General features: G+C 51.4%; 1 protein-coding gene across 1 annotated transcript in view; it reads right to left on the bottom strand.

Annotated features, from left to right (window-relative positions):
- Nucleotides 1-6671: 6671 nt before the first annotated feature.
- Nucleotides 6672-17171, bottom strand: part of APCDD1 (APC down-regulated 1) — a 33424-nt gene continuing 22924 nt past the window's right edge. Inside the window, exons 4-5 of the mRNA XM_040979225.1 lie at nt 9235-9556; nt 6672-7120 (exon numbers count right to left, since the gene is read on the bottom strand). Of these exons, the coding sequence (XP_040835159.1) occupies nt 6672-7120; nt 9235-9556 (771 nt within the window). The remainder of the gene's footprint in view (nt 7121-9234; nt 9557-17171) is intronic.

Raw genomic sequence — 17171 nt, forward strand, 5'->3', positions numbered from 1 at the left:
CACGCATGGGGATCCAATATGGGCATCTGTTCTAATTCTGGCAGCCTCGCTTCCTATCCAACGCACTGCTTGTGATCTGGGAAAGCAGCCGAGGACAGCCCGAAGCCTTGGGACCCTGCACCTGTGTAGGAGACTCAGAAGAGCTCCTGGCTTCGGATCAGCTCAGCTCCGGCTGTTGCGGCTTCTTGGGGAGTGAATCATCAGATGGAAAATCTTTCTCTCCATCTCTCTTCCTCTCTATGTATCTGATTTCACAATAAAATTAAATAAATCTTAAAAGATTTGTGAGCTCCACTTGCTAACCTGGCTTGAGCAAACATGTTAACAATAGGTGAGATTTCATGGGCAATGTGATCTGGAACATGTAGTAGAAAAGAACTGCTTTATGTGTTGGGGGGATAAATGCTGACTGTAACTGACAAACAGCCTCATACGCAAAGTGAATAAAGGCCTAACCTGCAGGCGAGTACCTGCTGCTTCTCTCCCTCCATAAACGGCAGAGAATTCCATAAAAATAGCACTGCTTTGCAGGCGGCGCTCTTGATCTGCTCTGTTCTCATTCGATGTTAAGAAAACAAAGCATCCCATAACCGTCTCTCAAGCCGCACACAGACACTGAAGGCAAACCAAGGCTGTGTTTTACTGTGGCGCTTTTACTGCCACATCCTGCAAGGTAAGAATATTGGAGGGCTGTCCTGGAGCAGTTCTGTCTGACAGATGGCTTACCTGATCTTACCCCCAGTAAGTTGTGTGCTACTAATACCAGTGATCTTCGACAAGTCACTGGAACGGATGTTACGAAAAATGACACGGGGTTTGCAATTTTTTTTGGCACCAAAATAAATGTATCTTTTCATTCTATTCTCCCATAAACTTTCTGAAAATTGCTCCCACATAATGTGATGTATTCTTTTCTTAGAAGCCACAGGGAAGTTTTCAGAGTCTTCAGGACTTTTAATAGTGCCTCACTGGGGCAGGTGTTTGGTCTGGCAACTGGGACACTGCCTGGATTCCGAGTCCCTATTCTTCTAAGCCAGCTGCCTGCTGCTGTGCACCTCAGGAAGCAGCAGTGATAGCTCAAGTGCTTGGTTCTCTATCACCCTTGTGGTCCCTACCCAGACCCAATGGACGTAGGCCTCTGGAAACATAGCAGCAGGTGGAAGAGTGATATCTTTCTCTGCCTTTCAAATAATCATAGTCATAACCTTTAAAAATAAGTGTTCTACTTGGCACCTGTGAATCCAAGCTATTATGACACTAATTGGCTATTTGCCTATAAGTGTTGTGGAATCCACATATAACACAGTTTCATTTCCCAAATCAGTTTATGGCTGAACTTGAAGACACAACAGACAGCCATTTTCTGACTGTGGAGATGGATGCCAGGACAGATGTATCTCCCTGGCCCTAGCCAGTGAGAGCCTCAGCCACTGTCGTCAAGAGACAGCAAGCCAACCTGTGTGTCGGCTCTCTTCTTGCTTGGCCTCAGAAGCCTGAAGTCCTTGAAAACAGCAAGCCTGACTTCCCAGAGGTGCCTCTTGGGCCTTCAGTTCCACTGGAGAGAAATGAAGAGGCTGGAGCAAGTCCTCCGAGGTTGGCCGAGGTGACAGAGCGGTTGCCTGGATGCTGGCTCACCCCTTCGAGGACACACCGCCCACTCTGTCTCCTGGCCAGGCTGGACCTGGGTCAGTGTGAGCCCTGGGGATGAGCCCTGAGGTCATCATTCCCGGGTTCCGTTTTCTCTCTCTCTTTCTTCTTTTAAAGATGTATTTATTTTTATTGAAAAGTCAGATTTACAGAAAGAAGAAGAGACAAAGATCTTCCATCCACTGGTTCATTCCTCAAGTGGCCACAACGGCCAGAGCTGAGCCTGTTCAAAGCCAGGAGCCACGAACTTCTTCTGGGTCTCCCACGCAGGTGCAGGGTCCCAAGGCCCTGGGCCGTCCTCTGGTCCACTTCCCAGACCACAGCTGGATAGGAAGTGGAGCAGTTGGGACATGAACCAGCATCCACGTGGGATCCCAGCGCGTGCAAGGAAAGGACTTTAGCTTCTAGGTTACTGCACTGGGCCCCCTGATTCTGTTTCTAAGGATGGCATTGCTCCTGCCTGTTGAAACAGCAGGGACAGGAGACTGCAAGCTAGCAGGGGTCCATTTGTTTATTCACAGAGGATCTGGCAAGTCAGCAACATTCTTGGGTCCTGGGAGGGATTTGGAGCACTCAGTTTTCAGGATACATGATTCTCTGATGCGCTTTCTCATAGCATGAGCAACACTTAGCCAAATGGCCCCGACTTGTTCCTGATGCAGACCCAACCTCAGGATTCAGACTGCCGGAGCTTGAACCCCCAAGAAGTCCATAGAGGCTGGAGCAGGCTGGGGATGGTCTTGCGACAGAGTGAACCCTTTCTCTCTCCCTACACCCTCCCTGCTTTTCTTTCCTTAGGGGGCAGTATCCTGCAATGTTTATTAGCTGCCATGTTGGTTTCTATACCCCATTGCCATGTAGCCGCATAATGAACCACTTGAACCACTTTCCCAGGGAGGGGCATGTCCCATGGCTGCAATGCCATCTTCCAGAGAATTCACCATGTCTGTCATAATGGCTCCACCAAGACTGCCAAGGGCTGCCAGCCCTCCTCTAACAGGAGGACCTCAGGGCCAGCCAGATCTCCAGCCTCCCTAAGGTCAGGCAAGGGCAGAATGGCATCCAGCCACTACCTAAGGCTCCAAAACATGGTGGGCAGCAACCGGGAAAAGCCAATGGGAGACCTGACTGCTCAGTGCCCCCCTCAAATCTCCTGGGCTGCACAGCTCTCACTTGCAGACCCTGGCAGATGTGTGGGGTGTGGGGGTCCTCAGACCCTGCAGGGTTCTTGGGTGACCAAGTAGAGGGCAGTGAAGTGCCATGGTCTCTTGTGCCTGCAGACAGGGTGTCCCGTGGAGTACTGGTGGGTAGTTTTTGTCTGTTGGCATGCCAGTGAGGTGCCTAGGGTTCACAGGCAGCACCCAGAGACACACCACTGTAACCCCAGCAGGTGTCGGCTGAAAATTCTTCAGCCAAGAGCCTTGCCATAACCATGTCAGATTAAAAGATTAACTTGCAAGTTTTTAATGCCATTTTCCATGCTTCTTCCTGAGTAGTGGTCATTGCGTGCAGTTGGGGATGCTTCAGCTGCCGGGCTGGGTGCTGGCACTCTTCAGAGCCCATGGCTGCCAGCTCTCTTTCCCTTGCTTCTGGGTCATGCGGGCCTGGCTGAGTGGTGGCAACCTCTTAACAGAGGGGCTGTCATTGCACCACGCTGCTGGGTAAAACATTTACTGCCACATACCCCACACAGCCACCTGGCAGTGTGCACACACCCAGCACCATGTCCACACACATGGGAAAACAGGATACACACCTGTGGGGCTCTGGCTTCTCCTTGCACCCCACTTCCGGAGTCTCCCATGGTTTTGGCTCTCCTCCACCCTAACTCTGGAGTCATGTACCCATCCGCTCTCTCCTCCACTCCAGTTTTGTGTAGCTCTCTTGAAATGTAACACTTCCATCTGCCCGCCTCTTAACACTTTGTGTTCAATTACTCAAACTCTTTCTGATGGGTTAGGGAGCACCCACCAAAGATACCACAGGCATGCAATGAAATGGCCCAGTAATAGGAAAGCAAACAAACTGGGTGGACCAGTGCAGGATCAGTGCAGGACCAGTGCAGCACACACCATCTGTTCCCAGCAGAGCTGGCAGATTACGGAGTGCCACTTTGGTTATCACGAAAGTTTTCACTGATGACAAGTCTTACATTCCAAATGTCAAATGGAACATACTCTGGCCTGGCAGCCTCTGCACCAGGTGCCCTTCCTGTTACCCCAGTGGGCTGCTGCAAGCGTGGCTGTGAGAGGGTTGCCAAGAGGTCACAGGCCCTGGGTACAATGTGGTCACGATCCCCTTTCCCTGTTGTTTGAATACACCCAGGAGGAGAGCTGGCTTGTCAGGTTGGATCCCCTGGCCATCGGTTCTGTGCTGGGTACAGCTGGGATTCCAAGAATTTCCTTTGTTCAAAGTCCAGCTTGTACTCCTATTTTACCAATGCCCGAAGAACTTGCTGTTGCCGGAGATCAAGTTCCACAGTGTGGCAGTGTTGGGGCGTGAGGTCAGGTGGGAAGTGTTTGGGGTCTGGGGGGGAAATAAGGCCTTCCCCAGAGAAGTGACTTCTGGCTGCCCTGGATTAACTACCACTCCCGGAACAGGCTGTTACAAAGCAAGGTCACCCGTGATGACTTTCCCCCCTCCTCACCTGCCCACTTCCTGCCCTTGGCTCTCGGCAGGCGTGGACACAGCACGTGGCCCTCACCAGCCGCAGCCGTTGGATCCTGGGCTTCCCTGCCTCCACTGCCACGAGCCTGAAGCAGCCTCTGTTCTTTCTGTTGACAGAGTCTTCGGTATTCTGGCAGAGCAAGAGCACAGACTCTTACCTCCCCACAGCAGCTCAGAGTGGGACTGCCTGCCAGGCACTCCGGGCAGTTTGGGCAGCTGTGGAGTGCACCCGATGCCTATGCTGAGCTTGCTCAATGCCTGTGCTTGTTAATACCTTCTTGAGGTGGTAGCTCGGTCTTGAGTTAGTTTCTGAACCTCAAACCTGCATTTGAGTCTTAGGGAATGTTTGCTGTTTCTTAATGATGACAGGAAGTCACACAGCAGAGGCTCAACAGGGGACTCATTTCAATCTATCTTTAGAAATTGTGATATAGTTATATCATCATAGGCATCAATCTAAGCATATCAATGATGTACGAATAAATCTTGCGTCAAATTATCTTGTGTCAAAATGGTATAATCATGAGCTTCATGTCAGCATGAGGACATATCTCCATACACACACACACACACAGTGAAATGTGAATAGCTATGTGTTTGGATATGTGTGTGTACAGAGGAAGGCATCTGACCCAGGGTTCAAATGTGACCCACACTGGAATATGCGGATCTGACACTCGGCTCCAGCTTTGGCCCCAGCCCGGTCTCAGACGCTGTGAGCTCACGTGTATGTGTGTGTTTGTGCGCCTCAAATAAATGAAAAAGATGTTAGAAACATTTCTTTAAAGTCCAAACACTTATCAGGGTAAGCGGCAGTGGACGGAGTGCTTCATTCTATCATGAGTTTTCTGCTCACTCACTGGGAGGTGTATTTAGCAGGGAACAATTTTCTACATGAAGTTGGTATAACTTTCCAAGACAATTTCCGTGTTCTTTAGTCCCTCAGATAAGACATATTTTGTGACATATTTCAAAACACCTTCTTTATTAAACTGGGCAGACATTAAGTTAGCATTTTCATTTGGAATAAATCCCTCAGTATGCACCACCACTTAAAAGACAATCTAAAGTTAGAGCCCTTTGGTACTCCATGCCCCGTTGTAACTCACAGCACTGAAGGCCACAGTGTTCTGTCACATGGGTTCTGAAGTGCAAGGGCACTCTGAGCCCGGGGGCCGGTCTCCAAGTTTGCTTTCATTTTCTCCAAGGCTTTCATGTACTCACCACTTCCTGCCCTGATTCTGTTAGCAATGACCTTGGGTATTTAGACAGCACCATTCAAAATAATCCAAAGGAAGGGACAGCCAGAACTGCTGCCCCTCTGAGGCCTTCTAAGAGAGGCACGCTTTGTACAAGAGGCAAGCCTACCATTCACTGTAAGAGCAGGGTCAAGTCCACAACCAGAGGGAGACCAAGTTAGGCTGGCCTGCCCAGCGATGCGGTGACTCGGTCCAAGGCCTCATCTGTGGGTGCCGCTGGTATCCTCTGGAATGAGCCCACCGTACCCTCCATGGCAGGCAGCTACAGAGACACTCGGGCTCCGTCTCCATGCGCTCATTTTTGAAGGTGGCAGAGGTGCTGGGATATGAGGCAGATATAGGGCCTTCCAGGAGGACCACTCTTGTCTGTGCGGCCACGGAACTGCTTCTGTTTTGTTTCCCACTGAGGGGGGAAGCCAGCAGCACGCATTCTTCTGCAACACCAGAAGCCAGCACGCGAGTAAGGCGTCTCCCCTCAGCAAGTGAAAGCTACTGATGTAAAGACAGTGTAAATTACCTTGAAGCGCCCGTCAGGGACACTCAGCCAGAGAGCTCAGAGGGCCTCCTGCCTTGCATGAAGGCTGCGGGAACCCTTGCTTTGTCTTTGCCTATGTACATATCTACACACGCGCCTCTGTGGGTTCAAGGTGTGCTGCTTAGAGCCGGCCCTGCCTCGCATTTCAGTACGTACAACTCAGCATGCCAGTCTCAAGGCAGGACAGGAAGCGGCCACCGAACAACGGCAGAAGAAGTTATAGCTGGAGATGTGTTTCTTCTAAGTTCAACTCAGAAAAATAATAATAATTAAGAGGGAGGGAAAAAAAAAAACAATAGGGCCCGGCGCTCACCTTTCTGCTCCCTCCACCAATCGCTAGCCTGGGACTCCCTGCAGTCTTAAAGTGCAATTACTGTGGTGAAGTCGCTCAGGCTGGATGGGGTTCAAAGCAGAAACTTCAAACGCGCAGGGAGGGAGGGCGAGGAATGACAGCTCTCCAGTACTCAAGTGCATCAAAAATAATCAAGGTCCTTTGTGTTTATAAGAAAACTGGTGACTTGTAAGGAATCCGGCTTTGCAAAAACAGAACTCTCTAAACACTTCTATCGGAGGATGTCGCAATGTAACAGAGTCAGGAGGCAGGCAAGGGCAGCGAGCAGCAGGGGCCTGGCTTTCCTCCCGGGCGCCTGGCCATACTGGTGGCCTCGACCATCCTCTGTCAGGTCTTCAGCTCTGGGCAAGGATGAGGCACACTGGACCAGGGGCATCTGGTAGGATGTGGCCCTCTTCTCTGGCCGGTCCGGACTGGACCCATCGCTGGGTCTCTGGCCGTTGAACAACAGATAGCGGCCTCTGGCGTCCTGCTCCATTTTGAAGATCTCATACTCTGTGTGAGGTAGCTTGATGCCCAGGGCCACACAACCGTTGGTATGCGTCACGTCCTGCTGGATGCCCACCTGCCAGGAGCCCTCGGCCCCACACTCATTCCCATTGAAGACATTGAGGAGTGAGGCTGTGGCTGCGTCCATGGGGGTGACCTTCATGTGATTCACTGCAGGGGAGAGAGGAGAATCCTGTGACTTCCTGGAGGAGGCAGGCACAAGGCCCACACCACCGGCAGCAAACGCTACACACATCCTCCCTCGACATCAGGCTCTCTTCTCAAAACACAAGCGGACCCACCCCACCCCGACTGCAGGAAGCCAAAAAGCATTCACAGCTGGGAAGCGTTCAACACACTGATGTTAACAGCAATCACACCAAATGCAGTCTGGCCCCCATGTGGGTGAGGTCCCCTTCTGAGGATTCAACCGACAAGTCAGAAAAAGAGAAGAAAAAAAGTCAACATATAAACATCGGGTTTGTCCTGAACACAGGCTTGACTGAGTAAAGGATGCAGTGAGCCCTGATCTACACAGCCTTTCCCTTGAATTGGGTGTTGCAAGCCATCCAGGGGCCATGTGAACCATAAACATGGGGCAGGCATTTGGCCCAGCAGTGCTGGGATGCCTAATGGGTCTGCATCCCAGAGCTACTCTGCATCCCAGCATCCTGCTAACGCATACCTTGGGATGCTACAGGGGTAGCTCAAGCAGTAAGGGCCTGTTATTTAAGAGGGCAACGCAGACGGAGTTACCAAGTCCCAGAGTCAGCCTTGCCCTGCCCTAGCCCCAGCCCCAGCCCCAGCTACCGTGATCATCTAGGGAATCATTCAACAGATGTGAGATCTGTCTCTGTCTCTACCTCTCTGTCCTTTTGCATTTCAAATAAATAAGAGCTTTTCAAAAAGTCTACCGGATGCATGCAAACACAACGCCATGTTATGAAGGGACTTAGATTTGGATTTGCTAAAGGGATCCTGGAAAATCAATTCCCTACAGATGGAGAGACAACACTACCTGCAGCTTCTACATTTGGGCCAGTAAAATCCTCTAAACATCACTATCTTAAAATTCTCCTTGGAGATGTCTCCTGGCTTGAGAAGAATATGACAGAGCCACTGTGGAATAGTGAATTATCTGGCACCCTGACGGTGTATCCACAGGCCACATGTGGGAATCCAAGCTGAGTCAGGCTGCAGCTGCTGGTGCCTGTGGGTGGACCTGAGATGAAGCGCTCCCTCCATACGGGCTGTCTTGGGTGACACTGGTTCTTGTGCAGAGAGAACGGTGTAACCAGAGCCAGACATATGCTTTCATGATGAGCTTTCCAAAGCTTTGGTGCTACATGCATGCCCACAGCAGTGGGCGTTCTCACAAGCTTGACACAGGCCCATAAATCAGGCAGCCGATGTATGTTAGCGCTGCAAATAGGAAAAATGTGAGCCGGCAATGGAAACCCCACAGCCCTGGCTTTGGAGGGGACTCCCAGGAGGCAACATTCCATCACTAACACACTGAGCTTGGGCTGGAGTCAGGTCACAACTGTTCTCCCTTAGTCAAGGTCACTGGAGGCCGGGTGCTCTGAGCAAGCCATCCTGCCTAAAAGTGGGGGACGGGGAGGGTGAGGGGCTGGAGAACTCATCTGTTATAGAAATGCCTCCCATTCACTGGGCTGAACCACAAAATGCTATCCCAGCATCCCGTCATGCCAGGGGCTGATAGCACTTTACAAAGATGAAAATAAGACGAACACCTCACTGCTATAAACAGTGACCTCAAGACCTGCATGGGGGAACCTGGTACAATGGTTCTTCCCTCGCTGCCTGAGTGGGGGGATCAACACTCAACTGGCACCTTTCTCAAGGCAATTCCATCTGTAGACTTGCAACAGCCTGTCACTGCAGGGCAAGTTCAGGGCAGCACACCGCAGCTCTGAGCATCCAAAGGACAAGCCGGGGGCAGGCAGGCAAGTGTGACGGCATCAGACGGCATGTCAGGATCTGCCACACATGGAAGCACGCAGACACGGGATTTTATGCACAGAAACATCCTCCTTGGACCCTGGTCAACCCAGGCATGAGTGTGCAACTGTGTGGACCCCGCTGCAGCCAGGCTTGTGGGCGGAGGTCAAGCTCAAGCACGGGGTCCTGTTCTGAGCAGGCAGTGATGATCCTCCTCCCTCCTCTCCAGCAGCCCAAGCAGATCAGAGGTCCCACATCCCTTGAGCTCTGCCTCAACCATCACGTTGCAGAACTGCTCCTGAGCTATTATGCTAGACTCCTACCTTTGAACACAAACTCGGTGCCTCCCATGACCCTGGAGGAGAGTACTCCACGGCTGTAGCGGCCCCGGGCGTAGATGGTGAAGGTGGGGTGCTTGCAGACGGGGTCTGAGTAGTGGTAGTAGTGGCCCTCCCAGGTGTTGTTGTTGTCGTGGAAGATGAAGTGGCGGGTGAGGAAGAGGACCTCGGGTCGCACCTCGCAACGCTGGCTCACCCACTCCCCGTGCAGGCCGATGGTCAGCTCAGCTTTTGGGGGCAGGATGGGCGGGTGGTGCTCGTCGGAGCGGTAGATGATGCGGCAGGCTATGCAGGCATGGTCGTGGTTCTGCAAACACACAAGCACGATGCCCTCAGATAGCGGCGTGACTCTGCACTTGGGCTGCCTTCCACAAGGGGTGACACGGATGCAGGGACCCGACACCCAGGTCACCTTCACCTAGAACCTGGGTGGCCAGCAGGCAGCTGAGCTGTGTCCCGGTGCACAGACGGGAGGGCAAGAGGTATGCATGTGCGCCATGTCCCCACTACAGGGCACACATGGGTGCTGACAGCACATCCCCACCCGAGAACCGCAGCGGAGACAGAAGCCCTGAATCACTCAGTGGATGTGCTGCCTGCCTGCATTCAGAGAGGAAAAAACCCAGCCACACCTGACACCCCCTGGAATGCATACTTTGAAACATGCATCAAAGAAGGGTTGCCTGGGTTGCTTCAAGGATGAGGAGAACCTGCTGGTGGGAGTGTAAATGGGGAAGCCGACAGAAGGAAATCTTGCAGTTCCTCAAAAACCAGACAAAGCTCGCCCAGCTCGCGTGGCAATTCCGATCATGGCCCTGGTCCCCCAAGGCCTGGGCACAGGGTTTCACACAGGTATTTGCATACCCATGTTTATAACAGCATTATTCACAGTAGACAAAAGGCGGAAGCAACCCGAGTGTCCATGGACAGATGAAAGGGTAAACAAGACATGGTCTGTATATACAATGGAGTCTGAATCAGCCTTAGACAGGAAGGAAACTGACCCACCTTCCAGCATGGATGAACCGCACAGACTCCGTGCTAGACCAAACAGACTAGTCAGAAAAGGCCCCACCACAGGTGACTGCCCTTACACAGGGCACCCAGAGGACTCAAAACCCCAGGGAGGGAAGTGGAGATGGAGAGCGTGAGCGGCTAGCCAGGGCCAGAGGGGAGGGTGAGGGAGGACCAGGAGCTCCATGATGATCAAGTCCTCCTGGGCAGAGGTGGAGGAGCTGCACAGCAACATGGATTGTGTTTCATGTCAGCGAGCTGCACACCTGGTTGTATGCTGGGTGTTCCACCATGACCCACCTGGACACGTTCAAGGGCGAATCCCAAAGGCTGTGCTTGAAGGGTGCTCTCCAGTGAGGGCAGGATCCCTTTCCAAGGACAAGAAAAGCAGGGGCCCCCTGGGAGGCATCCACATGGGGCCATCTACTTGGGAGCCACCAGCGTTCCTGTGTCCCTAGCTCCCAGCAAGTTAATTCATATACCAGAGCAGTGTGTATTTTGGGAGGTGCCCCTGTCTTCAGAACCAGTCCAGGGACAAGGATGCAACAGCAATGCCAGCTCTCTCCAGAGGGTCTTCATGGCTGACAGAGGAAGCCTGGGTCTGAGAGTGGGCAGCACTGGACAGCTGAACACAGCACTGTTACCCTAAGGTCTGACTCCCAGCTTGAAACATCTAAACCCCAGAGCTGCCTTTACGGGGAACATGGAGCTGACTTTCTGCCACCCTCCTCCCATGGGGGCTGACAAGACACTGCCCACTAAAGGCACAGGCTGTGGCTTGACACTCAGGTGGACACTCAGCCCCAGGACCCTGGGATCTCCCACCTAGGATTGGTCTCAGATCTGCAGACATGACCGGCACAGAGTCATGCTGGCCCAGCACGTGTCTGTTCTCCAGCTCCTGACTGCTCAAACTGCGAGTTCACTCTACACCCGGATCTCTACCCGCCTGGCCATGGCTGTCTTTGGATAAGACATTTGGCTTTCTCTGGGGAATGGGGAGGTGGTAGTAGGGTGGGGAGTGGGCTTCCTAGATGCCCTAGGCCAGGGCCTCCACAGAAAACTGCATAGTCAGTGGCAGGTGCTGATCCGAGTGCCAGCTGAGCTCAGGCTTGCCATCTTGGAGAGTATGTTTCCTCGACTTGGGTTGTAGCCAGCAGATGGTGAGCTGCAGTGATGAAGAGAGATGAAGGCCGAGCCCTCCTCAGCTTGGCATGCAGGTGCTTTCTGCCACTCCTGGGGACACAGGAGAAGTGGGCCTGCCCTGTGGTCAGCTCTGGTGAGCACTGGAGAGAGCTGAGCACTTGCACTTAACCCAGGAAGGTCCTGCTTTGACACACAGTGAAGAAAGATGGCTCTGGCCAGCTTGGGCGGGCCAGGGCTAAGCCCCACGGCTTCACACCTCGTGACCTTGGGCATCTTATTAATTTCTTTCCATCACCCACTTCCTCAGTTTGAACAATGGCCATCATTATACTACTTGCGTAACTGCTGTAAGCAAAGGCACAGTAAATGGTTTCCATTTCAATCCCATGGTATAAAGACTAAAGCAATGGCCTTTCTCTTACGGAAAGGGGCCTCTGCCTTTGCATAGTGACTCTGATTTGCGTAGGGCAGGTTGCAAAAGGTGTGTGATGCCTGGGGCACACTCCTGCATGCAATGGGCAACTCCAGAAGTGCCAGGACCATCATCATCAAAACCTACCTGCTGCCCTAACTTCTGGGTCTCACCTGTACACATACAGACTCCACAGCAGCCCACACCCTAGGTTCAAACCGTTTAGATGCCACACACGAGGTGGTGGTGTTCTTGTGCGGAGTTCTGCTGACAAACACGTCTAGGCTGTGTAGGGCCCAGCATCACCCCCCTCCACACTACACTCCCCGCCCCACTTGCCAACCACCAGTTGGTACCACCTGCAGGCGGACACATCCTGCAAACACAGAGCAGCCCCCAGGAGCACATACCTGGTCAAGGTAAGAGGTGTGGAGGCATCTGGGGAGTGAACCAGCATATGGAAGCTCACTCCCTCTCTCTGTACCTTTATCAAATAAATAGGTCAGTCTTGCCAGAGGCAGGACTGTGGAGCCAGGGGTCTCCAAGGCGCCCGGGAGGTGTTACCAATGTGTGTCACTCCCATGAGGAGATCTGCAGAAAGTGATGCTCGCTCACCACCCCACCTGCTCCTGGGAAGGTCCTGAAAGACCTGCCTGGGCTACCCTGTTCACTCTCAGCAGCCCTGATCTCCACTTCCCTCCTGTACCAGGCTCCACAACCAGGTCTGCCCTCTGTCAGCCAGAAACCTACAAACATCAAACTGTGACTACTTTGTTTCTGGTCTTCCTGAGGGGGATCAGCATTGTACACCGCAGTCTGAGCCTTGGCTGCTCTGCTTCTGGTCCAGCTCCTTGCTGATCAAGGCATCTAGCAAAGCAGCACAAGATGGCTGGAGTACTTGGGCTCCTGCCACCAACACATGGCACCCCTGGATGGAGTTTGAAGCTCCATCCCTTCCTTTTTAAGGCCGATCACCTTGCACAGTCCTTGTGTGTGGTATACTGTAATCCATTCTTCGGGCAGTGGACACTTGGCTGGCTTGCTCCTGTCAGCTATCATGCATGGTGCTGCTGGGAACCACACATGTACAGAAATGCCTAACTTCCTGCTTTCCATTCTTTGGGGTATAGAGCCCCAAAGAGAAATAGGTCAGATCCACGGTGACTCTGCAGTTAATTTTTCAAGGAATTGCCATACTCTTCTTTTATAGAGATGTACCACTTTATAGCACCACCAGCGAAGCCCCAGCGTTCCAGGCTTTCTATCCCTTGAGTTGGTATTTTTTATTTCTTTCAGCAAATGCATTCAAACGTGTGACTCAATACTTCCATGTGATTTGTATTCACATCTCCCCGATGATGAGTGGGATGAGTGCCCTTTCATGGACACACTGGCCAACTGTGTATCTTTACAGAAATGTCTGTTCAAGCCCTTCAGCTTTCTTCTTTTTTTTTTAATTTGGCTCTTGACCAGTTAGTTACTTGTTTTAAACTTTTTAGAAAACTTGTTGAAGGGGCAGAGAAACCAGAGACAGCTCAAGTCTTTAGCCCATTCCTCAAATGCCTGCAGTGTTTGGTACCAGACCAAGCTGGGAGCTAGGGATTCCATCTAGGTTTCCCACATGGGTGTCAAGAACCCAACTAATTGAGCTAAGCTTAGGGATCAGTTAAGGGTTAGGGTTAGATTTATGGCAAGGATTAGAGTTGGGTAAGGTTTAGAATTAGAGTAGGAGTTAGGTTTTGGGTTTGGGTTGTGGTTACAATAGGGTTTGGATTAGTGTCACAACCAGCATTAGGTTTAAAAGTAGAGTTAAGGCTTGGATTAGGTTTAGGGTTAGAGCTAGGGTTAGGGTTGAGGTCAGGGCTAATTTTGGTCTAGGGTTACAGCCAGGTTTAGGGTTAGAGATACTGTTAGTTTTCAAGCTAGGTTACTTAAGATTAGGTTTAGGAGCAAGGCTAGCATTCCAGACCAACATCAGAGCAAGGGTTCGGACCATTGTTGCTGCCTCACAGGTCTGTACCAGCAGGAATCTGGAATCAGGAGCTAGATCCAGGGATCAAACTCCGGCCTTCCGGTGTGGGACATGGACATCCTATGGGCATTTTAACTCCCGGGCCAAACACTCCCCCAAACTAACTGAAACTTCTCTTTAGCTACTATGAAGACATCAGAGCTGCTCCTTGAAAAGTGGTTTTCCTGGCCTCCTTGTGGACCCTGTTAACAGGGACCAGTGTCATACAGGGGGCCTTCTGTTGTTCCACGGGAAGGCTTGAAGATCATTTGTGGCCTAATTTCACAATCTTGGCTTACGTGAAAATTCAATAGCTCTACAGAAAGGTCTAGAAGGACTAAAACCATCAAGCCCATGCAAGAGGTCTTCCAAAAATGCACAGAAAATGCAGATTATGATAAACATTAAGAAGGAACCTCAAAATCCTCTGCATCAAAATAAGCTCATCTGTGAATCCCATACTGTCCATGAACTTCTCCAAGGGTCCAGCTATATTTCTTTGACTCTGTGATGACTTTTGAATGACACGCTTTTCCAGAAGCGTAGGCTGCATGTGGAGGTTTTTACACACAAACAGTGATGTGTACCATGAGAAATAATTTGCCCACGAAGTGACTTGTTTGCTGTGTTTCTGAGCCACATTCTGGTGCAGGAGTCTCATTTGAGGATCATCCTTTCCCAGGCTCACCGACTTGGCTCCTGCCCCTCACCACTTCCCCAAACCTTCGAAAGGGCTATTTAAAGTAGGAATCCGAACAGATGATTTGAAGGTTAAAGCCCAGAGACCAGTGAGTGCTTCCTTGTTGCTATTCTTTATAGCAGCTATTAAAAGCTTTAAAGTCAAAAGAGGGAGGGGAGGGAAAATGATCTTTAGACAATGAATCCTAGAAAAAAGGGCAACTTGGACGTCAAGCCTACCGTTCAATTGAGTGCTAACCCTCAGGGCTTCTTCGTGCTCAGCAGTCCTGTGCCAGCGGGGGGGGGGGGGGGGGGGGAGGGGCAGGGCCGGGACATCACCTCTGCACCTGCCCCATTCCCAGGTTACAGCCTATATCTGCAGGAGATCAGCTTGTGTGGGCTGCCAGCGCATCCAGTGCAGACACGGTGCAGTCTCCCAAGGAGACCATGGGGACACTTTCCTGAGAGGGGACTGAGAGGAAACTACTTGGCTCAGATGACTTTCCAAACCAAAAGGAGCAGGAGGACCCTCATCCGGGGTCAGGGCTTGCTGAGTATCCTTCCGCCCAGGGGCCTCTCAGCTGGGGTCCTGCTGCTCCAACAAGGGCTCCGGCCCCTGTGGCTTTGGACCACTGGTTCTCCCCTTTCTGCAAGCTGGCTTGTCAACATCTGCTGACAGTGTCCACTTGTTTCCACAGTCTCCCCAGAATGGAAGAAATGACTTGTCAGGATCTTGCCATGAATAGATTAACTAGAAGAAGCCCGGATGAGACACACATCTTCAAAAGCAGCATTTCCAGGGCTGGATGTTTTGTTTAGAAGAGGAGGAAAAATGGAACAAGATGACAGAGACTGTTTTTCCTAGGGTTTTGTTCCATGGGATAAACAACGCATTCATGCTTCTATGACGGACACTGATTAAATGTCTGCTATAAATAACACTGCATATATCAGGGATCTTTACCAAGCCTACGGCAATGTGTATCATAAAAAAAAAATAAGCCTGAGTTTCAGACTTTTGTGCACCAAAACAGACTTATCCTTTACAAGTTTATCTATCTATCATCTATCTATCTATCTATCTATCTATCTATCTATCTATCTATCTATCTATCTATCTATCTATCTACCTGTCTTCTATTCCTTTTATTTGTGTGAAAGGCAGAGATTTCCCATCTACTAGTCTGCTCCCAAATGCCTCCAACAGCTACAGGCAGGAGTCCCAGAACCCAATCCAGCTCACTGCGGTAAGTGGCAGGGACTCAAGCACTTGAGCTGCCCACTGCTTCCCGGGGTGTTCCAGAACAGGGTCCTGGAGCAGCAGCAGCAGCCAGGACTAGGCCCAGGCATTGGAGGTGGGGTGTGTGAGCCCTACACCATGGCTTAACTGCTGTACAAAAATACCCTCTCCCAGAGCTTTAATTTTAATCCCAACTTTGGATGTCCCCTGCTCCATCCTTCCCAGAAATTCTCCACCACATTGTACAACATTCCTTCAGGCCAAGGCCATGGCTTTCTCCATCCACACTCCCCGTCCTGCTGTCCAGGACAGAGCCAGGCATGCTCCCAGTGGATGCACTGTGTGGCAGCAGCTGTTGGCGGGCATTTCAAAAGGAACAGAGCTGACAGCATTTGCTGCAGATTGGGGGGCCAACGCACCTTGTGGGAAGGGCCGCGCCAGGTGCTTTCCAGGTGCTTGGGAATCTTTGCTAGCCCAAATGGATCATAATGAAAGCGACTATCTGTGGCCACACAGGGTATGTCCCTTTACTGTAGCTCTGGGCATAGACTGCAGGGCTAGCTGTCCACCTGTTGCAATGAGCTGATCGTTGTGTCCCTTGGAATGCACAGGCTGGAGCCTTGACCTTCACTGGGAGGGTATCTGCAGGTGCCGCCTTGAGGAGGTTGATGAAATTGGAGCCCTTATGAATAGGATTAGTGTCCTTATGAACAGCCTGTGCATGTGCAGGCCTCTCTTGCTGTAGTCTCACCATGTAAGCGTGCTTGGAAACATCAGTATCTACAGTCTAAGGGCAGTCCCACTAGCAACTCCCCCTGTCCCTGCCCCCACCAGCGTCTCCTGCTCCTAGTCACTAGAACAGAGATGAGTCAAGGCCTGGGGGCTCCTCTCCAGCAGCCCTGCTGCACCCCAGCACTGCTCCTGGCAGGTGCATCAGACAGCGGCACACGCATATAGCAATGCACTGGCCCAGAAGCCCAGTCGCCCCTGCAGGTGGTGCTGCTGAGAGAACCTCCCATCGGGAATACTGCCCAGCAACCCTCAACCTTGAATGTACAACCATCCATGATGGGGTCTGGCCCAGGAGCATGGGGGAAGGTAGCATGACAGGTGATTGGTTCATCCTTGGGTCTGCAGAGGCAAACTGAACACTTGCCTGCTTCCTGCAGCCAAGGCATGCAGGTGGACCCTTGGGAGTGATACGGTCTACTTCTCTAAGTGGCATTTCTAAGCTTAGAGTCTAGGACATGGCCTTATATGAACCTTGCTTGTTTTAGAAAACATCAACAGTCCCAAAGGGTGATTTTGCCTTTGCCAGACCCGTGGCTATAAGCACCCACTGTAATCAAAATGGCTCTGGGGAACAGTTACAAACCGTTTCTTCCACTTCTTTGCGTTTTAGTCCATTTAAATAATTAAAG

This window comes from Ochotona curzoniae, unplaced genomic scaffold (assembly GCF_017591425.1).
Source record: "Ochotona curzoniae isolate NIBS_2020 unplaced genomic scaffold, NIBS_Ocur_1.0 contig_3176, whole genome shotgun sequence".
NCBI classification, from domain to species: Eukaryota; Metazoa; Chordata; class Mammalia; order Lagomorpha; family Ochotonidae; genus Ochotona; species Ochotona curzoniae.